This window comes from Scomber japonicus, chromosome 24, assembly GCF_027409825.1.
Source record: "Scomber japonicus isolate fScoJap1 chromosome 24, fScoJap1.pri, whole genome shotgun sequence".
Classification (NCBI taxonomy): domain Eukaryota; kingdom Metazoa; phylum Chordata; class Actinopteri; order Scombriformes; family Scombridae; genus Scomber; species Scomber japonicus.
The window spans coordinates 13,021,512-13,045,845 of NC_070601.1; the positions used below are offsets into that span (position 1 = coordinate 13,021,512).

General features: G+C 39.6%; 1 protein-coding gene across 1 annotated transcript in view; it reads left to right on the forward strand.

Annotated features, from left to right (window-relative positions):
* Positions 1-24,334, forward strand: part of mgat5 (alpha-1,6-mannosylglycoprotein 6-beta-N-acetylglucosaminyltransferase) — a 71,225-nt gene that overhangs the window by 39,857 nt on the left and 7,034 nt on the right. The window contains exons 9-11 of the mRNA XM_053314635.1: positions 2,129-2,262; positions 9,428-9,561; positions 21,862-22,011. Of these exons, the coding sequence (XP_053170610.1) occupies positions 2,129-2,262; positions 9,428-9,561; positions 21,862-22,011 (418 nt within the window). The remainder of the gene's footprint in view (positions 1-2,128; positions 2,263-9,427; positions 9,562-21,861; positions 22,012-24,334) is intronic.

Consider the following 24,334-nt stretch of genomic DNA (forward strand, 5'->3'; position numbering starts at 1 on the left):
CTAAAAAAACACCAGCATCTAAAAAAAAAAAGAAGAGAGAAGTGACTAACAACGAGCGAGTTAGTGAAATGCAAAGCGAGGCGGTAAAGGTCATGAGTGAGTGGTTTTGTGCATATACCACCCTCTCTCCTGGTTGTAGTCTAATTAATCCTGCACGGTGACCTTTTAGTCAGCCATGATGTTCATTCACAGTCTCACACCTCCACAGAACAGGCTTCTCACTATATCTCAGTCTGTGGATGGAGAATTTCTCTTTCTGGTTTCATGTTGCTGAACAGAGCAGTTTGAAAACAGAATGTTAGTATTACAGAAATAACAAATATGGATGATTTCATTTCTTAATACATTGCATATTGAGTCACATGGCAATAATACCACATTAAACACAGACTTTTGGCAGTTGACGTTCATGTTCCAAATTAAAACAAATAATTACTGAATAACATATTGTACAATTCCTGCACCAAAGAAAAGAGAGTAAGACATATGTTACACAGAAATACAACAGAATACAAACACAAGTACCACTACAGCTGTCTAGATACTCTGGTTATCTTTTTAGCTCTACTGCATCATGTCATTTTTATAACTTTAATGTAAAGAGCATTATAAAACAGAAAAGCACTTAATTTTCCATTTCATTTAATTTGCATAAATTTCACTTTGTAACATCCATTTTCCAGGGGTCCAATCCAGAAAGCAGGTTCAATAAACTCTCTGTTGATTCAAATTGGAAACTCAGAGTTTTCAGCTCCAAAACATCTGGTTAAAGTCAGTTCAATCAACTTGAGTTAAGCTTGTGTGTGGTGAATGAAAACAGCATCATCCATAGAGCTACGATAAAATAAAAGGCAGGAACTGTATTGTAATCCAGTGGATGTAGAGGTATTAATGTGTGTGTATGCGGACGATGCATGTTTATTTTTAGTAAAAAAAATAGAGCCTGAGTCAAAGAGGAAAAGTGTCAGTAAGTTAACACAATAAAGCTTTATTCAGTGTCATCATTAATTCATCTTTTACCAGACTCACATTTCCTTAATGATGATAAAGTGGAATCTGACTGCGTGTCAGACTGTAGTCTAAATTCCATTTTAAATATATTTGTTACTTTTTAATCTGATGGTGAGAAAACACAGGAGGCATCAAACTGAAGCTGTGTGATGCTGCTCCATCCTGCTCACTCACAAATATTAACATATTATCTGCAGTATTATAGGAACGATGTCTCATCAGTGCAACCAGTCACGTCGTGAGTGATAATTATTCATTGATCCTTCATGTCTAAAGCTTCACACTGATTTTTAAAATTATACTGAGATTATACAGTCTCATTTCAGTACAAAATGCTGCAACAAATTGGTATTTGTTTTGTAATCACAAAGTCATTCTTTTTTGAGCAAGAGAAACTTGCATAAAGGATGTGCAGAGGTTGAATTCTGAGTGGAGGATGAATTCCTGCTGTGTAATATTTGAGTGAGAAGGCAAAAACTTCTATTAAAAAAAGACTTATGGGCATGAAAGTGATAACTTAAGAAAGTCATTGACTGACTAAACTAATATTCAACCAAGATTTAGATTCTAACACACAGTAAACCAAGAATTTCCCTCACCTCAGGGTTGACAAACATAATTTTCAGTAAACCTGTTTTCTGGAACACACACAGATGTAGTGGTAAACCTCAGTTGGGCAAATAAACACAAATTACACACAAACATTCTGGACCATTGAGCTGTTGTAGCATCCAAAAGCTAAGACAATAAAAAGTAATTGAATACTAGATAAGTTAATTTAAATAAAACCTCAGTGTATAGATCTGGTTTCTGAGGACATGATTTCTCTCGGTAGAGTGAGCTCAAACATGGATGCTATACAGTACTGGTCATCTCAGTTAGCTTGTTATTTAGGTCTTCAGGGTTACTTGTATGGTTTAGATTAAAATAAAAGTAACACCAGGCTTATTTCTTGGGCATTTACAGTGTAAAAGTACTTTGTAGTGGTTTAAGTTCTGTTTATATGGTTGTTTGTGCAAGATTCAAAGCAGACATTGAAATATTTGATTTTAAGTTATGTGTCTGTGGGTCTTGTCTCGTAGCAGTCATTAACACATGTCTTTATGTGACATTACAGGTGCATGTTGCGGGTGCTGGATTCATTTGGCACGGAACCAGAGTTCAACCACGCCCACTACGCCCAGTCCAAGGGTCACAAAACGCCCTGGGGGAAGTGGAACCTCAACCCGCAGCAATTCAACACCATGTTCCGTAAGTGGGCCGAGCGCCAACACGCACTGTAAATCTGCTTCTCTCAACTATCGCTAAAGGACGATTAAACTTGAGCCATGAGTAGTTTTTTTTTTTTTTTTTTTCTTTTTTAAAGAGCATTTGGCTTAATTATGGTGTGCGTGCAGGATTTATAAAGCACAGTTTATGTAATGAAAACAAAAAGCAGGGAGTGAGAGCTGGTGTATTTAAATTAACAGTGTGACATTGCAAAAACACACAAGTTCTTAAAACATCTTGTGTAGGATGGTTAAGAAAGATGGCCCACTTCTTCACCACATCATTCTCACAGATTTCGTCACCTCGCAATGTTCTCCCCTCTGTTATTTAAATGAAGTCAGGTTGCCATACAGTGTTACTCTCAGTATAAATCATGACATTACACCACAGGCTGTTCTCATGTCAACAGTTCCAGTTCAATTTTTTTCCTGTGAATGGGATGTTTTGCTTGGAAGCGAGACACATAAGACGCTCAGAAAATCCAGCACAGCGCAAACTAATGGAATGTCATCAAGCAGATTATAGCAAAGTACAAGGCTCTCCATTTTACTACTTATTATGAATGTAGGACGTCGGGGGTTTTATTGCACTGCGTGTGCGTGCATCACTCCTGCTGAGAGATCTGCTCTGTAACTGGAGTCAACCACATTCGCTGTGGTGGATGAGTGGCTGTGGCGCAGCAGAGAAGAGAAGAAAGCCAGGCTCCCCGACTCCCTCAAGGGGACCTGACCTTTTCCCCATGGCTAAGAGAAAGTGAAATGTTACCCCCGCGGTCCCCGTTTGCGAGGTGAAGCCCGGGGTTCTCCAGAATACCAGCGTACCTGAATGGGCCCTTTGTGTGCTGAATAGGGTATGTCTTTCTCATAGCACACTGGGGCCTTTACACAAAATCCAGTTAAGAGTCGCTAGGTTAGATGATATCGCTGGTGAAACAAGTGCACGGTGGTTTGGCAGAGTGTTAAAACCACAGAATGGCATCACTTCCAAGCACAAGAGATGAGAAAGCATTTGAGGTTGGGGGGGCTTTTTTTCCGCCCTTCCTGCATCGTTCTGCACATCTTGTCCTGAAGCTGAAGAGCAGTATGTACACCGTGCATCCCAACAGCTTTTAACATTTACACCTCTGCGCATGATCAGCTAGCGGTGACAGGTTTCTTGTTGCTATCAGACCATGGTCTAATCATATTTGCACATTAAACAAGCATGGATTTTGGAGCAGGTGTTTCCATTTGCTTGGATTTACAATGGGAGTTTCCCTTAGACATTTGTAGTGACGATGTAACTCGTCTGGAGGCGTGTGTCTGTTGCACATTAACCCCACCCATCTGGTTGTGCAAGCATGATTAAATAAACAAAGTGTTGTAATACTCTTCACAAATATTCTCAACAAGGTGTGGCGGCACAGGTTTGTTCTAGTACAAGTAAACATAACAATATTTGAATGTTTTTATTGGATTTTACTTCACAAGTACGAGTAAACATAACAAAAACGCTCTCTAATATTTGGAACCCTTGATATCTAAATTGTATTTCTAATCACTTATTGAATATAGATGTAACAATGGACAAATCAGATGGTAGTGGGTAATTTATTCAAGATGTGGATTGGTCCATTTGTTACAATTAGGCAGTGCTCCATAAATCATTGGTTGGGGGAACCGGGTGTCTGTGGCCTCTGGCCAATAAGACAAGACAAGGCCAAATTGACCTCATTTATCTATTTCATTCAGGCCACAGTTGGGATAGCAGGGAGTGTTTTCTGTGTGCAATTTGTTTTTGAATGGGCTGCACAACAGTTTAGTTGGCTGGGTTTCCTAACACGAGTCATTTATAATCAAGAGAGCACACTTGCAAATATAATATAGTTAACCTTTACTGTAAGACACACATAATTCCTGTAGTTCATTTACTACACACTTAATTAAAGTTAAAAATCACTTTTTTGGTATGTTATATAAACCTAAAGTGAACTAAACTGACTTCAGACTTTTTATCCAATTATTTTGGAAACAAGGATGACTATGAATAATGATCCTTTTAATCCATCTGCAGTACTGTCACACAGAAAGTGTCTCTGACTTAAGTCTTTGACATACAATTCCTCTCTTTTAGAAACCCATTTAGAAGCCTAGTCAAGTATATGCAAGGCAAGACATTGACTGTGTTTACCAGGCTTCTCTTGTTATAATTAAACACATCATTGTACCACTTCACAGGGCGAAATGACAAAGTCTTGTTGCTTGTAAATCCACTGAAAGGTTGAAACTCTACAGTAGAAGCTGCTGCTCTGTCTGCTTGTGTAGTTTCTCTTCTGTGAGTCTGTGCTGCTGAGTACAGTAATGATTCATACTGGTCGGAGGTTGAACACAGCAGCAGTTAGTATTCATCTTTGAGGCATTGCCAGCTACATAATTGACCCTGAGACGTGCCAGGCAGATAGAGGCTGGAAAGCTTTGATTGATAATGCAAAAGGAACACCCACTTAAGTTTTTAGCCATCTGTGTGGGATCAATAGACTGGTGTTTGTGTGCATTCTTTGACTTTGTCTATCCAACACGCCTTCTCTACATGCTGTCCAAAGCACAAACAAAAACTGCTCAGCACAATTGAAAACACATGTGATTTATTATCCTGGTGGATTACAAGACAGAAAGTAAGAATGTGTTGAAAATAAGACAAACACTTCAAAATGAAATTATATGTATCTGTTTCATTATAAACCTTTACAGATGCTTGCTCTGATTGATTGTGACATTATTCTGATCCATCTGCATCTCCAGTTATTCACAAAGCATGGGCAGTGCAGTGACCTAAGTTAATCCTAAAGTTGTTTGTTACATAGCACGCAATTAGCATCACTAAGATCATAACTCAAGTCACCCTCCAAAAGTGACTTATTGCATTCTTATAACACTGTTGGACTCATTATAGGCAGTTGAAAGTATGAAAGTCTTTTTTTTCTTCATTCCACCATCTATTGCAACAGATTTTTCAAATCTTTGGATATTTTTGTTGAATAAATATGACTATAGTAATAATATATTTCCACACAGATGTTTTCTATTTGTCAATCTGTCTATCTGCATTGTTTCTGCCAACCGCTAAAGCTGCCTGTCATGGTTGTCTGGCTGTATGAAATAAACTGTAGCTAACATCAGCTAAAATCAATCATCAGTAACTTTTCCGACGCTAATCATTCAGTCAGTCATTTTCCTTGTGGATATTTTCAGCTTTGTGTTGCTGTTTAATACTTCACACCTCTAACTGACATTTAATTATTTGACATTTCAAACAATAAGTATTAATTTCCACACAGCTGTTACTGTTTGAATTGTGAATATAAAGCTCAGCATGCTGATAGAAAAGCCACAGTCATTAGATCTTTAGCAGATTATGATAGTTATATCCCAACTATTAAAGAAATAATAACTACTTACTATAGAGAATTACTTAGAGATTAAATGCATTTACATTTTCATCCGTATTATATCGGCAGCTCCTGCTTAAATCTTACAGTATCTTTCATGTTCTCATCAGTTCTAATCTCCAAGGTGCCGGTCTGAAAACATTTCAGGTAGAGTTTGCTTATTTGCATGCTTCAGGCTTATTGGGAAAGGTTGCAGGACCACAAAGTCTTTGATGCAGAGTTTTTCAAAGCACTGGAGACTTTAGTGTGCTTTAGTGCTGATGGGGCATCTTTGTAGTTTGAAATCTTTTTTTTCTTCTTCTTCTTCTATCTGGCCTCCAGTAAAAACGTTAGCTCCTTGTGAAATGAGTCTGCAAGTTTGAACTGTTAGACCAGCATCAGTCTGTTAACGTTTGGTGTCCTTCTAGTGCCGTTGTGGTAGTCAAGTCTCTACCACTGCTTCACAGAGCTCAACAGCCCTCAACAGTCCCTCTCACCACGTTAGAGAGGATCCTATTCTTAACAGTATTTGCCACACTTCTTCACCCTTGTCCTCCTCTAACCTCAACCAGGTTGATCCTATATTGACTCGCAATCCAACAGAGTGAATCCAGGCTTCCTTTACAAAGCAAATTTGTCCCCAGCAGTCACAAATTTGTCGAGGGCGACAAAGCAGCTGCTTTGCCGGCAACTCTGTCCTCCCAGGCTGTTTGTTAGCTAATAGCGAATGAAGCTGTGGCAAGCTGAGTGACGTTTTGAGTGGCGGCACTAGTGGGAGAGGAGGCATCTGTTGCCAAACGCATCAAGAGGGCTGAACACTAATTAACAGCCTGTCCTGTTTACACAGTTAGTTTGGTACATGAGTGTTAGTGTCGCCTCCTCCCACTGCTGAGGACCACCCCCGTCTCTTTCAGTTATTTGTAATCATCCAAGCTGCTGTTCTGGCACATCTGTATTTGTCAAATAATGCTCTGGAAATAAGTTAATTCTTTTTTTTTTCTTTACAAAAAAAAAAAAAAAATCCATAATAAATTAGCATCACCTTTAATTGGCAATGTAACAGTCAGTAATGTCATGCCAAAGTGTGCATGCTTTCTAATTAACATCTGTTAGTATTAATAATAATAGTATTTCAGTGATTCGGTGGCTATTTAACAGACATAATGCTGAAAATATTCATTTCATATCATGCAATTATAGTTATCAGAATATATGCTTTTTCTCTAACGTGCTTATATTTTAAAATTAGTCATATGTCTCAATAGAACTAAGAAAGGAAATAATTAAATTTGATTATTGTTAATTAATTAAATTTATTATATTAATTAATTTAAATGAAAAATGTTTAATTAAGAGTAAAGATGGAAATACAAGTAATTCATCTGAAGTTTACACTTGCTTGATGCTCTTTACCCTCCACTTTCACTCTGTTGCACTGATATGCTCCAAAAACCCTGAATGCCAACAATTCCCATAATGCAACTCATCAACATCTTTCCTTAGACCCCTGCCTCATGGGTGGTAAACACTCACGTCTCTCAAATGCCAACCGCAATTTTATAATGCATCAAAAAGTTGAAATGTCAAGCCAAATCTGGCATAACGCTGATGACGTCACTATGACATCACCGGGGTTAATTTCTGAACCGTGACAAAGATCCTGTAGAGACACAGAACATGTTATACAACTATTTTATCGAGGCTGAGTAGGACACATGATGAGTGGAATGCTCCTTTAACATAATTACCATTATCAAATTTCTGACTATCTGATCATTTTGGGATGTGACTTGCTGAATGCATGTGGAAACCAGTGTAATAATCTATTCATACAGTTAATGTCATTGATTTATCAGTTAGCATCAGGGAGCAGGTGATGTCTTCATAACAGTCTCGTGCTCTGTTTCAAACACACACACACACACACACACACACACACACACACACACACACACACACACACATACTACACACAGTAAAATAACAGCATAACAAAAGGCCCCTCTGTGCATTGTAACAGGTACATACAGAACAGGAACAGCATCTGAATACAATAGATTTTAGATGTGCAGAAGAATCTGATCTGGAGCCAGCAGATACACAATCCCATGCAGTGTGAACAAGAGCTTTCACCATGATAGTGTTACATTTTCTACTGACTGGCACATCACCCAAAGAAAATACTGCACTCTCTATCAGCACACATCTTACTCAACATGTCTAGTCAAGAAGACGGCGAGTAGAAAGTGTGTCGGTGTGATGTGTAAACTGTGACGCACCGAGTTACCTTTGATAAGCATCCAAAAACAACATTCCACTACTGCGATGGAAACCTCAAGTATGCTCACAACAGTGCACGAAACAGCACTTTTTTTATGTGAATGTCATGATCTTTTCAAATGGTGTAGGAAAAATGAGACTTTTTTTTTTACCTCTTTTGTTTAATAATTACCCAGTGTGGTGTTGTGCTCATTAAATCTGCACATTTCCTGGTTTTTGTTCCCCTCTTTTTTTTTTTTAAATGTTTGTCTCTCTCGGCTCTGGCTAAATATCCTTTGGCAGAGTATACAAACACTGGTTTATTTTGTCGAGAGGGAGAAAATGTCACACCCGTACCTCGCTTGTGAAACTACTGCAGCATAGTTGAACTTTAACATGACGTCATTGCTTCTGCCATTATCTCCGGCATGATAGCTTTTAAACGTATTGGTTCATCCCTTCCTATTACACAAGGTGCTATTAGTCCAGAGGGTATTCTTCAGTAGATGAATGGGACTTAAATGCTCAGATTTGAATGTGCGGTGTCGAGATTCTTTGCTGAATTGTTCTCAGTAGACCTCGTGTTATTTACTACACTGAAGTGAATTCATCCGCTTCTCCGCTGACTGACTGACCTTAATTTGCCTCTGTGGTTTAAAAAAAAAAAAAAAAAAAAGAGCTCTGACCACAGCGTCTCCTTCAGGGGCTTTGGCTCAAACCACAAATGTGCCCTCACAGCCTGTTTGATCCACCACCCGCTTTCATGAGAGTAGAGCGAGGGGTGACGAGGTCTCCATCTCAGTCTGCTTGTACTCAATTTTTCATCTTTAAACGATCCGACTCGGTCGTTTCAGGCTGAATCTGCTCCGTCCACATTCCCCCTTATCTGTGTCTTCACACTTGTTTTGGGAGGCAGATGGCAACGAGGTAAAGCGCCACCAGCGTCAGGCTCTCATACTTGACCTGCTCGTCTCGTGGTTGCCATAGTAACCAATCATCGCCGGGCAGTAAGGAGCGGAGGGAACACACAAACACACACACACGCTCGCAAAATAAAAAACCCAGAGCGCCTGCCGTGCTGTGTTGTGCAACTGTTCCTGTCTCTCTCTAGAATTATGAAATGTGCTAAACATCGAGGCTGAAATGTGTTTCATCTAAATGAAGCATTCACTTTGAAAAGCAGACGCGTGTGTAAGATTTATCCCAGGCATTATTGTTTTTTGCCTCCCTGATGCATATATTATGGTGAGGAAAATGGCCAACAGTGTCTGAGGTCATTTGTCATCCCCTCTTTCTGTCTTCCTTTCCTTTTGTCTTGCTGTAAACCTCATTGAATGCGTCCTAGGTGGAAAAAAGGCCTTTTGAAAGCCTGTAACCCAGCCTGTTTAATCCTTTAGAGGCAGACGATGACATTCGTGTGTGTGAGTGTGTGTTTGCATGCATGCAGGTAAATTTTTTTTCCCCTCTCTCTTCATGCTGCAGCTCACACACCAGATAACAGTTTCCTGGGCTTTGTTGTGGAGCAGCACCTCAACGCCAGCGACATCAAACACATCGATGACATCAAGAGGCAGAACCAGTCGCTCGTCTACGGAAAGGTTGACAACTTCTGGAAGGTACTAAGATCAAGACAGTCTGAGACATTATGTAAACACACTGTGCATATTTGTACTGTACACTACACACACTGATATATGTACATTTGACACCTTGATGCAGCCTGATCAGACTTCTTGCTCCCAGTAGATAGATCTTTCGGATCATAACACACGAGTATGTTTTATTATTCAGTGTGTTTAGTTATTGACATTTTTGAAAAAGGTAAGTTCAGTTCTCTGTACTTTATTATCTTTATGACTACTGTGAGTCAGACACAATGCACAGAAAACCCTGCAAATATATCTTTGAATGTACTCACACAGTCTCGCACCTTTTCAAACACTTCTGACATACACAAATGCACACATAGATATAGATGTATATGTATTCCTTCTGAAGATGAAAGTGACAGGTTTTCTCTTGGCATGCCAGAGAACACCAGTGCACCAAGGATAACCCATTTTCAGCCCTCCGAGAGCTCCGCAGTGAAACTCTTTGAACAACCTTGGGTTTTAACAGGAAACTTAATAACAGTCTGGTTTAGGAGCTCAAATTCAGCTTATCACCCTCTCTCCATGGAGTTTTTTTTAATATATTCAAATGCATGCTCACACTGCGGCACAGAAGACCAAGGAATTACTGTATCCTAGACAAAAACCACTCGGAGACTTGAAGAGATTTGCACATTGTTTGGCACGCCATGGACGGTTGGATTACTGCCTGCGTCTTGATGAGCTTTCAGCAGACACCATGTATGTTTCAGAGAGGGTCGCTCCAGATCCCACCAGCCCTTTAGATGTCTGACAGAGTAACTCAGTGGGAAGATAAAAGAAGCTACAAGAGAGAATAGTGTTCATGTATCATGCCTGTAGTGCTCACATGGAGACGCTGTGCCATAAAGATATGATAATGAGCTCATACAATACTATTCTATACAAGCTTTTCCATTTAAACTAAATTGCTAATGATTTTTAGGCTGTATTTACAGACACTTCAAACACAATCACACCCAGGAGCTGCATCAGACAAGTTCCACTGGAGCAGATAGGAACTGAGTGTCTAGACTTCTAGAACAAGACTCTCTGCACTTAAACAGTGTAATTCAAGTGTTGGATGAGTGTTTATTATTCACTCATATGCCCATTTTCTCCCTGCTGGTACAAAGTTCATACAGGTAACAGAATAAACCTGCCTTTTTTTGTTTAGCTTTAGGGCGCAGCAGCCTTGACACATGTTAACATACTGTATACTCAAGTGTTAAGCCAGCATGAATGAGGGCTCTGAATAAGAATTTGAATATCTGCATTTACAACTGTCGATGAAGGTCATGACTGAAAGCTGCAGAACAGCTACTCCAGTAAATAGACCTTGAGGTGGAATTATTTACATAAAGCGTGACAGCAACACATGGGCAATATAATACAGTGAAGAGCAGTTAATAAATAAAAAACAAATATTGGAGCAAACAAGCACACTAAATAATTTATTCAGTGGTTACTTAAGTTATTATTTTAACAAATTCAGCAAGTTTTTACAAATCCTTGATATTCTGTCTCATAACTTCTCAAATATATCTCCCGTTAAACATAAAGAATCTGTATTACTTTAAAGTGAGATGATTGTAACCATCACACTTTAATTTAGACACATTAGTTCTTTGCACAGGGCTAAGAAAAAAAAAGTAAAAAAAAACAAAGCAATTTGCCTTAAACCAACTATATTTATTCCATCCTTATCATTCCACTCCTGAAGATCCTTATCCTTAAGTCTCAGGTTAATTAAAATGTCCACAATCGTGCCATTTAAATGATAACCTGCATTTATTAAGACTCATATTTGCCTTTTTCATACAGTTTTTGTGGCAATTAAATTCTCATTATCCTTCTTTGGGTACCACTCTTTCAATGACCCATTAAATCCCTCCAATCTACCATATGATCTTATAATAATAATGGGATCAAACTGGACCAGCACCAGAAGTGTTGTGTTTTGTATACAATTCCACCTTTTCTGTTTTAAATCTTTAAATCTTTAAATCTTTAAATCTCTGAAGGTGTTACTTTTTGAATCCAGAGGCATCCACGGTGCTGCTGCTACAGTTTTTGGCTTCTTGCACCGAGTCACTGCGCACACAGTAGCGCGCCATTCAGTCTAGCTTCAAAAAGGGCAGACCAGAGAGAGCCCATCAGTTCACAGCAAGGGGCATTAGCTGCTAATCAGACTCCCAAGCGTGTTCATTACCTCCTGCTTTTAATTAAAGGGCCATTTTGGGGCTGACTGATAACGAGCTGACTGGCTTACTCCATTTCCCTCCCTCTTCCTTTTAAATTGCGCCGTCCTTCGATCTTCCTCCATATTTGAGGGGGTTTCGTTTCAAAATGAGACATCCATTATTCAAAATGGAAAGCGGGACCTACTTTAAGAAAACGGATTTTCCTGCATGAAAGTTGTGAAATTAATGATCTGAGGATGTCTAGAGAAAGGTTAATGTGCAGGATTAAATAGTTTTCTACAGTCTTTGTCACAGTGTCAAACCAAAGCTTCTGTAACAACATGATATCATGTCATGTGGAGGCTCTTTAAAAAAAACAAATCAAACTAAAGGTAGATAAGGACAGCTGGTGAACACCGTGAAATGCAATATTTCCAGATAAGTCTTATCACATGTCTTTGTTCATTTCTTAATTTGGCTGTAAAATAATAATAGTGTGGAGGAATTGTGGACATTGAAACCTGGAGTGTAGCAAACACTACCTGAACCATTTATTAAATCCTTTAGCTCCCATTCCGTTAAGGGGTTAATATGAGTTAAGTAAGTCATAGTCTTTTCATATAATACAGCTTATTTAAAGGCCTCTCTCTCCCTCTCTCTCTCTCTCTGCGCCTCATCAGTATGCAGAAGTGCTCAGGTCACGCTCATCCCACAGGTGTGCGGAGTGTGAAGCAGACTGAGTAATCACCCAGACATACACACACACACACACACACACTCTTTCTCGCCCTCTCATTCACACACATTTTCCACAGCGGTGCACCAGTCCTTCACCGCACATTTATAGAGATGCCCACCAGATGCTTTGTAGTGCAAATGAGTTTCTCATGAGAACAAAGCAGTTTCTTTTGCCCCCTTGACAAAATTAGCTCATCAATTTAAAGGCTTTGTACATGGAAAGGTGTGAACTTGCGGTATGATATTAAAGTTTCATGCCGTTTTTGAAAAATCAGCACTTTTTTTTTAATTGCCTGTCGCACACATATGTCATCTGTAAATCTCCATCTGTTAAAAAAATGCAAAATTTGGGCTATTTCCATCAGTATTTGTGTGTGCACTTTTCTGCTTATTTGGCTTATTGGCACTAGACATTAGGAGTCTGGCAGCAGGACAGGACAACTGTGGCCTCTGGAGATTTAATTAAAGAGATGATAGCCAAAAAAAATCTTTTAAAAAATCACATGCTGACACCGTACAGATCGTAACCTTTTCAGACACGTCTCCGCCTTCTGATACTCAATTTGTTTCTGTCAGCGGTGCCACGCTCCATCATGAAACACACTGAATGTCTGATGAGGTTTATTTGGCTGGAATCTTACTATTATAAATGACTGTGAGCTAATTAACAGCGTGCAGATGTTTGGGAAGCACAAGGCGGAGATTTTCACCGCTGCAGGGCCGAAGTTGTGCTTAATTTTGCGATTAACTGCCTTAATTTCGCTCAGCGTTTGGCAAACAAATCTCAGGAACACGGATTGGTTGTCGAGGAGCAGCAGCAGCAGCATTTATTAAGTGTTGTCATTCCTTGCATTCTCAGTTTACTGCTAACCTGAGTTTTCTGATAATCAACACAGCTTCAGGATACTCATTAAAAAAACAGATTACTAAAGCAAAAACGTGAAAAGCTGCAATTTTGCGTAGAAAATACAGAAATTTGAGCCACGTTCCTACTTACAGCTCCATTTTTTGGTCTCAGAAAACTCTCCTGAGTGTCCAATGTTCAAAAACAGATCTTGAAAATTTGCGGTGATTCAAACTGTGATCATTCTTACCGTTTAATTTCTACTAAAATCAAATTATTCTTCATTTTCTTCTCTGGAAGCCTGGAGTACATCTCTGGGTTTAAACTAACAGGGTGGCAAGCAATTATTTCTTATTGTTAAATAGGCAGCGTCGATAGTTAGACCCCCAAATAAAATAGCCAGACCACCTCAGAGGGAGCCGTTTCCATAGCAACCCCAGTCGGAGGAGCAGAAAGGCAGAGCGAGGGAGCCGAGACCGACTGCTTGTCTTTCCCTTTCTCTGTCTTTTTTTCCCATACGTACACACACCACACAAAGCAGCTGGTGTCTTTTCACCACATTTCTTCTCCAATTGATCGGATGTAATAAAAGCTATAGAGGGATATTTGCTAGGTGATTCTTATGCCGCATGAAACGGGGTCACTGTCCCTGTTTCGGCCGCGTTGAAGGGAATAAGAAAGCATTTGATGAGGCAGAAGGGAACACGGAGAAAAGGTGAGGATGAGTTGGATGTACAGAGAAGGGAGAGCTGCAGGCTCTTGGCAGCAGATCAGAGGACACGCTGGAGAAAGACAAATTACACTGAGGCGACAGGGACACACACACACACACACACAGAGTTGGCATATGCAGAGCAGGAAGGCCAACCATCCCATGCTCTTACCCTTGCAGACTCATAAACAGACAACAGAGTGCTTCATCCCTGTTTTTCACGAGGCGAGTCGAACATTAAACCTCCCTTCCTTTGTTTTCCCTTTTTATTTTTTTTATTTTACCATGCTAGTCTGATCTGGTGTTGCAATCTCTTGTGCCATTAAACAGTGCACGAGTGCCAGTGAGCAAACCTGAATTTGACATTGGAGGAAATAGGTGGATCGGAGCGGGGAAATGTTATTGTGGTTATTAAATCCTTCTGTCACGAAACGTTCCATTGAATTAGGCCCAAGACATTTCCAGAAGATTTTATTTTGTAAGTCGTAGAGTTGGATATTATGCTTCCAGTTCATCTGCAGTATATTACAAAGTAGAAACGGTCCTTTGAAGGGAATGTACATAAAACATGGGAATGTTGAAAGAAGGTAAAGTGGCAGTTAAAATGAAAAGTGTCGATTTAAGTGTAACTACTGTAGATTCAGTTGAACTTTGAGCTCTTAAAGGAGTCAAGATATCATTTGTGTGTAAGTAGAAGGAATAAACTGAGCTGGATGGGTCATTTGAGTCAGATCTGAAAAGAATTTACCACTTCAAGTGTATAAACTGAAAGAAGATGCCCTTTTTTTTTAAAGGTGGAGATCTGAGAAGATGAAGTCTGTTAAAGAATATGAAATTAAAGCAGTGAAGCTGTCACTTCAAACAGTATAAGCACCGAAAGCAGTTGGAGTGTCATTTAAAGAATACAGCTAAAACTTCAGTTAAAGTGTAAGATTTAAAATCAGCAAATAAAGTTTAAAGAATCTTGACTTCATGACCTGTAATTGACTTTGATTTTATTGACCAAAAGGAAGACAAGACCTCTAAACGTCAACACTGATTGGTTGTGTGGTCATTCACAGCAGCAGTAATTGACTTTATGAGGGGAAGAGAGGATGCAACTGCCAAATTTGAGGACGTTAACAGAAAAGTAATGTAATGAACAGAGAAATCATGTATATTAGTTACAGTAGGGATACAATATGTAGAATAATAACATTACTGTTGCAGTGAAAATAGGAAACAAGAAGCCCGACCCTTCAAGCCCGCAAGTTTTGTGATAATTAGGCATAAAATAATAATGACTCTTCTCGATGGCACCTGTTTAGCTTTGCATGCTCCACTGACAGCAGTTGGGATGTATGGAAACAGTGTTAAGCTCCCCCCCCACCCCCCCGGTGCCATTAGCTTCTGTATACGAGGTGCAAAGCGTTTAATTGCACCCAATGAAGCATTTGACGTGTTTCCATTGCTACAGGACAGGCTGTAATACTATGGCTGCTGCTGCTCGTTTATATGATTTAATTTTATTTTTCTCACACTGTGCTTACAAGTCAACGCTTGTTCACACACGGTGCTCTGCGTGTTCCACTCAGAGCCGACATGGACAAAGCAGGGACAGACTTGTCAGCAATCGCACAGCATCTCCGCTTGTGTCCACAGACAAAAACACGCTCTGGCCAGCACCCAGACTCCAATAGGTTATACACTATTATGTGTAATGGGGCGTAGCAGAGCATTGAAGTAAATAACAACACCTGACTGCACTCCAAGCACTTCTGGATACCATTTTACCACTCATGTTCCACTGGGTACTTCTAATGTGTCTGTCAAAGTGCCTATTGGCTTTTACAGTACATCTGCTAAGCTGTTTATTTCTAACTACATCTGTCATACATTAATCTGTCAGTCCAGGCGTCTTTTTATCTTTATAAGTCATATAGTAGATGTAATGGTGTATTTGTCTATGCTTCATTTCTAAGTATATGGCGTTAAAGAGGAAGCTTGAAACTCAACCTTTATGGCTGAGTTAGACTTAATAGGAGTGAATGGATGCTGTAAAACACTTAATCCTACAATGGTTGAGATATTAAGACAATAGATGTCCATGTTTTTTGAGTAACGTATTACGTAATAGCAAAACAGCAGGCAGTGTATACAAAAGGTGTCTTTAAAAAGTAGTGTTTTTTGAGAATAGCTCATGAAATATGCACCAAATTTTAGAAACAGCAAAGAAGAGTAAAAATAAGCATGCAAGAAAACCTCTAATAACACATCAGTTTCCTTATCTGCTCAGACAAAAAGACCACTAATTACCATGACATTGTATTGTAGCTTCTTCTGTTTGCATAAACTGGGTCAGGATTTGCATGATGCTTTCTATCACACCCTCTATGATGTGATAGATAAAGATAAAGATGTCTTCACTGTCAATGACTGGCATGTATAATAAAGACAGGCGTGACAGGGGCTAAAGGTCACACACTGCAGGAGCACCAATACTCAACGTGAACTAGCATCACATGTTTGACTGACTCAGCACTGTGGCATCACATGCAGAGATATGTGTATAATGAGCTTTGTATCTAAGAGTGAGCGCGCATGTGTCATGAAAAAGGATTTTTCCTCTTTCTTTGAAGAATGGCTGAAGTAAAAAATGTTGTCCTTACCGACAAGCTTCCAGTTTCGGGGCCCCGGAGTCTGTCTGTCAGAAATGATTTCAGATAGGAAGATGATCTGAGGTGCGTTTGATGTTTGATATCGGAGGCGGTTTGAGGGTCGAGTAAGTTAAACCAAGTGCACCTGTCTGCACTCTGATGAGGCAAAAACCCTTCTTTCCTCCTGAGATTACTGCAGTTTCATACAGTATTGCACATACCATGCTTTGTTCTGAATCTTTTTTATTCAGGACCTGTGCACCAAATCACTCAAAGAATGACAACATCAAAATAAAATAAATTCCCTATTAAATAAAGATCATAAAGAACGAATATAAGGGAGAAGTGTTTGTATCAAATATACAGTTAAATTGAGCTGTAAAGAAAGATGAATCATTTCCATCCCCAGTGTCTTGACACCGCTACCTGTCAAGATAAAGCACTGAAACTTCACAATCCGCTCTCAGCTCTGGAGCTCTGCAGCTACACAAACTTATAGAAAGTTTAATAAACACATATCACGCTTGTTATTCACCTGTCAAAGTACAGATGAAGTACAGAGAGCTGATAGTGTTGTCCTCAGCTCTGAGTGTCACTGTAAACCAACTCATGAATACTCGCCTTTAAGCGGTCAGCAGTTGATTTGAATATGTCTTTACATATTAACAGGAAATGATGGCTGATGCCAGTATAAGCATAACCACTATGCCTCCTTATCCCACTTATCCAGCAAATAAAGTTGAGTCATTGTTGGAAGACTGTAAACACAAGAACACTCAGTAACACAGGAACACTCTTTTGTCAAGGTTAACGTCACATTCATTCATTATAATAATAGTTCTAATGTCTAATGTCATTTTTCAGGCTTTAAAACATTTGAGCCTTTTGTTTGGACTGGTTGAGATTTCAGTTTTTCTTCATCAATCAGGAATATTTTTAGCCTTGCTTAGAGGCATGTTGCTATGGATACTGAAATATTTCAATAACTATTGGATAGATTGTGGTGATTTTTTTGTGCACATGACTTCCAAACCATGAATCCCCTCTAACTTTGGTAATCACCTGACTTTTCATCTTAGCATCATCATCAAATCAAAATTGGACCAGTAGATGTCCATTAACCTCAACTGCTCTATACCAAATGTAGCATACTAATACACTAATCTACCACAGTGTGTGCTAAACATGGCTAATATTGTTATTGTGAGCATGTTAGCTCAAATACAGCTTCTTATGCTAACATGGCCATTGACTCTTGGTCTTGTTTTGTATAATTGAGGCTTTTTTACAGCTAAACATGTAAAAGTTTTCATGAACTGCATATAAAATATATTGAATTCCTATTCTGGTATATTAGCTGGTAACACATAATAAACCTGACATTTATTAGTAGGAAAATGTTGCAACTTATTACCTTACTAATTTCTTCCTCATAAATTGTTGGGGGCTGTAATGTTAGTAGTTATAAAGACAGATGAGTGACATCAGTTGGGAGTTAGCAGTGTATCTCTACTGAGCCTCGGAGGTCTGTGTCTCAGCCAGTACCTTCCCCAAGACGCTCATCCCTCAACCGGTCCCTCCGCCGACAGAAAGCAGCCGCCGCCTCTCCCGTTTCCTCAGCGAGCCAGGGTTTACAAATTCCCTCTGATTTACAAGGTCATAAAACTCACCTCCTCCTCCTCTGCCTCCTTCTCTCCTGCTTCAATCAAGCTCTCCAGCTGAAGCAGTTATTTTATAACTCCCTAAGCACGTGCTCCTGTACAAGGCTGCCTCCATCGATCTGCTGCCTGGTTGCAGATTGCATATTGCATGTGCTCTGTGATGCATACAGCCGCGTACAGCACAGATGTATACAGACACCCAGCTTGCTGAACCGCCAAGGACATGAGGGGGAAACTTTCTTGTAATATTATCAGTCTGTCTTTGCTCCGGTTAGCATTACAAAGTCATAACTTCTTTATACTTCACAGTCTGCTGACAATGGAGACAGCTTTATGAATTGGAGTTGACATAATATCATTACAAGAAGGCAAAGGAAAAAGGAAAATCCACAATGAATGATGAGATGCGCTTCAACAGTGATTTTAAAAAATGCAACGTGTAAACCTTCTTCTCACTTCTGGATCTCTTTGCCAGGGATTTTTTTTTCTTTCAACCTGTTTGGAGTGTGTCTGTCTGTGTGTGTGAGATGCTTCAGGGAGCTTTTTGCCAGTAATGTCCTCTGACCATGAAGCTTTATGCGGCGACTGCCTCGAAGGGTTACGGTGGTCTATTCTCCTCTTTTACACCCACACGCAGCCACTCAAGTGACTACAATAAACACACATCACACACATCCTGCTGCCTATAGAGGCTTTTTGGTGCATTTCCTTTTAGTTTTTTTTTTCCTTCCTCTCCAAGCACTTACAGTTATGTCCTATATTGCATATTTACACATGATTTCACCACAACCATCTGCCCTTAAAGTGTTCACAGAATTTGTATAGAAATATATATTTTTATATATATATTTTAACACCACCAAACCATCCAGAGTCTGAATCATAAGATATTTTTGTACCTAAAGCTCAATCATGCAATAATATCTTCAATTATTCAAACAAATGTACAATATGAGTCACCAGAGTGCCGAGAAATGATTGTGTTTTTTAGCATCACTTTTACAGACGTTAAAATGTGAATGCCTCAGTTCTTTGTCATCAGTTACTCCTGATCTCATTCACAACCTATTATAGCTTTTTTAAAAGTGTGTGTGTGTTTTTGCGTGTGTGTTTGTTACCTGCAGGCAACCTTCATTTATAAAGCCCAACACACATACAAATCTTAGCTCAGCTCTCCTGAGTGAAAAGATTACAGGGTAGTGATTTCACCTTCTAATTAGGACTTCATCACACACACACACACACACACACACACACACACACACACACACACACACACAAACACACACCAGCCTGCTTTAGTTACAGCAGGCTGACGGGAGGCATCTGATAGCAGGGCCTCCAGGGACCCTGACGAGCGGCTACCTGAAACCTAAGCTCCAAAAGGAAGCACTGAGGTAGACACACATATACACAACCCACACACACATAGGGAGAGTGTGAGTAGGGAAATGTCCTGGAGGCAAAGCTGTTTTCAAAGGCAGGCTCGTGTGTAAGAGCTGTCTTTGTGTGTGAATTTGAAACAGGTAGCTTTTAACAATAACGAGGCCTCACTGCCCCATCAGTGTTAACCGTATTGGTAATCAATAGTATTCCAGTGTGTATGACTGTGTGTGTGTGTGTGTGTGTGTGTGTTTGCATGTGTGCATGTACATCAGTGGATGTGCCTTTGAGGCTTTCTGTCATTATGGAAAAAATGGTCAGCGTTCATTTCTACAGCCTTCCTGAGGGACTGGGCTTTAAGAGCAGTCGACTTTACTTTACGTTACCCCTGTGTCACTTCAGGACAAACTGAAAAGGACAAACGTTGCACCGCTGTTCAGCAGGAGGTAAACCGGGAATATTTTTGTGTGCAAATTTGGCTGAGTTATACAGTAGTTACATCCTGGTTTAAAAAAAGAAAATCAAAGAGCTGATACGTCAGTCTCAGCGTGGGGACGATCAAAGGCCTTTTATATGAAAGTAATGTTTCCATCCAAACTGATTAACAAGACTTCTTTTTTAACAAGAAGCTCTTCTGTGAAATTTGGTGAGCAACTTGACAGGGATAAACAAAAAGATGAAAAATAAAGAATAATGTATAAGAGTAAACACTTTATCAGCCAGTCCAGGAAACTGTTCTTTTTGAAAGACTTCTCCTGAATTTTTTCCTCACTTCATCTCCTGCTTACACTTGCCCTTGAGTCGCTTTCACTACGTTGCAACATCATGTATATCAGTTGTAATCCTTTGTCAGTACGCTTAATCTCTTCGACTAAATTCACAGTCCGTCAAACACATGAAAGAACACAATAAGTCCAGGAAACTTTCAGGTACCCTTGAAGACGAAAACTGTTCGTAGACAAGAAACATTCTTCAAGCTTTGTTAGGCAGAGAAAAGAGTGTGTTAAAAACTTTTATCTTCATCAGGGTGGATACATTACATCTGTTAGACCATATAGAGGATATACTTGTAGTAAAACATGATTTATCACATAATGACATGATAAAACATATATGACTTTTATTCATCTTCCTAGATTACTTTGTATATGAAGTCAGTTCATAGCTCATAGGTTTTAGCTGTTGAAGGGTACTATAAAATGTAGTCATTTGGAGCATACACAAGAGTTGTATTAAAAGAAGAACGGTCAACATTGATGCAGCAGAGGCCAAGACATCAGATGAGTTCTTGATTTTGGGGGTCAAGTTCCAAAATCACTGGTTCCTACATTTCCCATAATGCAAATCAATAGCTTTATTTTTTAAATCCTCATTTCCAGGTAAATGCCCACTTTCAAAATTCTGCCCTTTGTTTGTAACATAGGGTTTGTTATAAAGTATCAATCTCAACCAGAGGTAACCCTGATGATATCACTATGACATCAGAATTAGTTTTGTGGGAGGGGGGTTAAGGCCACAGAAGACATTAAGAAGACAACTGTTTCTACAGGCTGAGTAGTACTAACACATAATGAGTTATCTTATGTGTAAAATTGGTGGATTGCCCCTTTGCATACGTGACTGAAATCTCACCCTTTCCTGCTTTCTTGTTTGAACTTGACCACTTCCAAGTCACACGGATAACATTCTTGAGTGTTGGCAGTAGGCTGGTCAGGAATTCCTGTTTAAAGGAAACTGATTTTACTGGCATCCGCTGAATGCTTCATTGTCTTGTTGAATCAGGTAGACTTCAGGAACAATAGTAGGGTATTGTGTGCAGTGATGCTCCTCATACAAAGCTATTTTTAGCCATAGTGGCCAGATGGTCAGTCAGGTAGCTCGAACAAAAGTTCACCGGGCCACCTAACAAAGTAATGATACTGATCCACTCATGAAAATGGTTAAATCCGGGATGCTGCAGTCTGTGTGTGTACTTTCTGGATTAACCTGAATAACCCTTTTTCTCACTAAATTGAATCATGTAGGTATTATCATCCTTTAAAGAACTGCAAATGGAGGCTGTGGATTTTCAGGAGGATTTTGACCTGTGGACCTCGCTTATTGAAGTATTTTTTCTCCGTGTTGCTCACAGGATAAGAAGAAATACCTCGACGTCATCCACAGCTACATGGAGGTTCACGGCACCGTGCACGGCACCAGCACCGTGCATCTTCCAAGCTACGTGAAGAACCACGGCATCCTGAGCGGCCGAGACCTGCAGTTCCTCCTCCGAGAAACCAAGGTGAGTCCAGCTGGTTGTAAATTTACTCACACTAAATAAATCTGACCCTGCAGGGAAATAAGTGTGAAAGTACGGTGCATATTTGATACTGATAAAAGCCACAAGACCTCTGATTTTAGTTTTTAAATGACCAAAAAGACTGTGGCGTCTGCAGAATACCGAGGACATCTTTTTCACAAACCATGGCCTTTTTACGTGCCAGGGCTCCAAACATTCCAGTAACAGTAGTTGATGGATGAGACAGGCACTTTGAATAGCTTTTTTTTTAAATGAAGGGAAGTTTCCTGAAAGAAAATGAAGGAATGGGACTGCTCAAATACACCAAATACATGCCTGACCAGCTGTGAAGGTAATCTCCTAAATTCAAATATGTCTCAGTTGCAGCTGTAACTTGTAAGCACATTTCACTGCTAAAAATGTCATTCACAAGACATGATAGAAGTGTGAAAATGTGATTCTGGAAAAAGCAGAAGTACACGTGAATTAAGTGAAGTTTTGGTAACTAAAGAGAGAGTCTCCGAATTTAACAGAGGCACTCTTTTGAAAGAGTCTTGAGCCGAGTGGCTGTCGCTTCTGAGTCTGTCCTCATTCCGGCCGTCCTCAGAAGCACCTCTCCATTCACGTCATGACTTGTTCCTTCTCCTCACTACTGAAGCCACTTTCAGTCACAAAGACAAGGACACAGACACAGAGACCATGCCCAGACTGGGTTGTACTGTGTGAGTGAGCGCTCAGAGGCAGAGGTGGTGATGTATGAACACGTGTCAGCAGCTTAACAGACACTTTACATGATGGCAGTGTGTGTGTTCAGCTGGTCAACACAAACAGGCTTTGTTTTGTAGGCATAATGAGCGTAATGTTACCTCAAACTGCCTTTTAGATGCACCATATGTTATCATTTCTTCATACATTCCTTCTACACACAAAAACAAAACTAGAAATGCACAACATGGTTTATATTTATAAAGGTGGCAGATTTATGACTTGAAATTCTTAGCAATTTTCTGAAACAATGGGTCCCTGATTTCAGACAAGCAGCTTCTCATTTCTAGCCAAAACCCTCTTATTTTGCTGGCTCAAATAACAACTGACGCTAGCACAGTTTATCAGCTAAAGCTGGCTAGCTAATTGAGCTAGCATTTTCTGCATAGTTGTTTGAAAATTCCAGTTGTACTCAATTTAAAACAAGAATTGTGTAAAAAACTTCTTAAATAGGCACAGTTAATAATAAAATGTCCTCTTTTATTGTATGCATGAAGAGCTAATTAGTCCTGCTTTCTTCTAAATGATAAAATAAGGCTGTTTTTCTGTTCTAAAATAACCCTATTGGGCTGCTTAGCTTACATCCTTGTTCATATTTTCAAATCCTATGTTTCATAGAAAAAGCTTTTAGGATGAGAACTAACAGTTGCTGGAGAGTAAACTTTGCCAAATCCAATAACAAGCAGGACTCAGCTGTTAATGCTAGCTTTAACTCTGTTAGCATCCAGAAGCGGCTTCCACACAACTGAGAGATGCTATACAATGGATGTGGATCATCAACTGGACTTTAGGGATGTAGCCCACAACCTAATTTATCTAGCTAATGATGTGTGCCTTAGGCTTGGAAGTAATCACCAGGTGCTGCTAATTAGCTGAACATGCCGCTAATTAGCTGAACATGCTATTGATTGTAGCTTACAGTAGAGCAGGTAAACACACTTTTTGATCCATTTATTACATTTTTGTTTCTGTGGTTTTGGTTTTGGAAGAAGCAACCCTCAAAACTTTAACAGAAATTGTTATTGACAAGTTATAATTGAACAATCACCATTCAGGGACGGGGTTTAACAAAAGTCAAGGTAGCTACTTTTTGATTTCATGCTTACAACAGGAAAAAACTATATTCTTTTCTTCTGGACCTGTCCATTACCACATGTATTACATAAGGGAATGGAATTAAAATTAAATGCTCCTCAGACACTTGACAGAGATGTCTGCTGAAGGTGAAACCATCATTACTGCTGGCATTGACAGAATGAGTCTGGTCTTTTTGGCTCCAGTCTTCATGTCTTTCAGAAGAATCAGGTGGAGGAGAGCTTCGATTTCTTTAGCCTCTGAAACCAGACGCTTTCCCGTCAGCAGACCAGGGAGGGAGGAGAAGCAGACAGAGAGAGGAGAGAGACATCACATGAGAGCTGGGGCAGGGATAGAAAGTGCACGAGCGCCATAGATCATGATTCAGACAGTTATAGAAGAAAGATGGATTGAGATTTAAACCCCCTTCTCTTCTGAAAAGATTCTGAGTATTTCATCAGCCAAAAAAAAAAAAAAACAAGAAGCT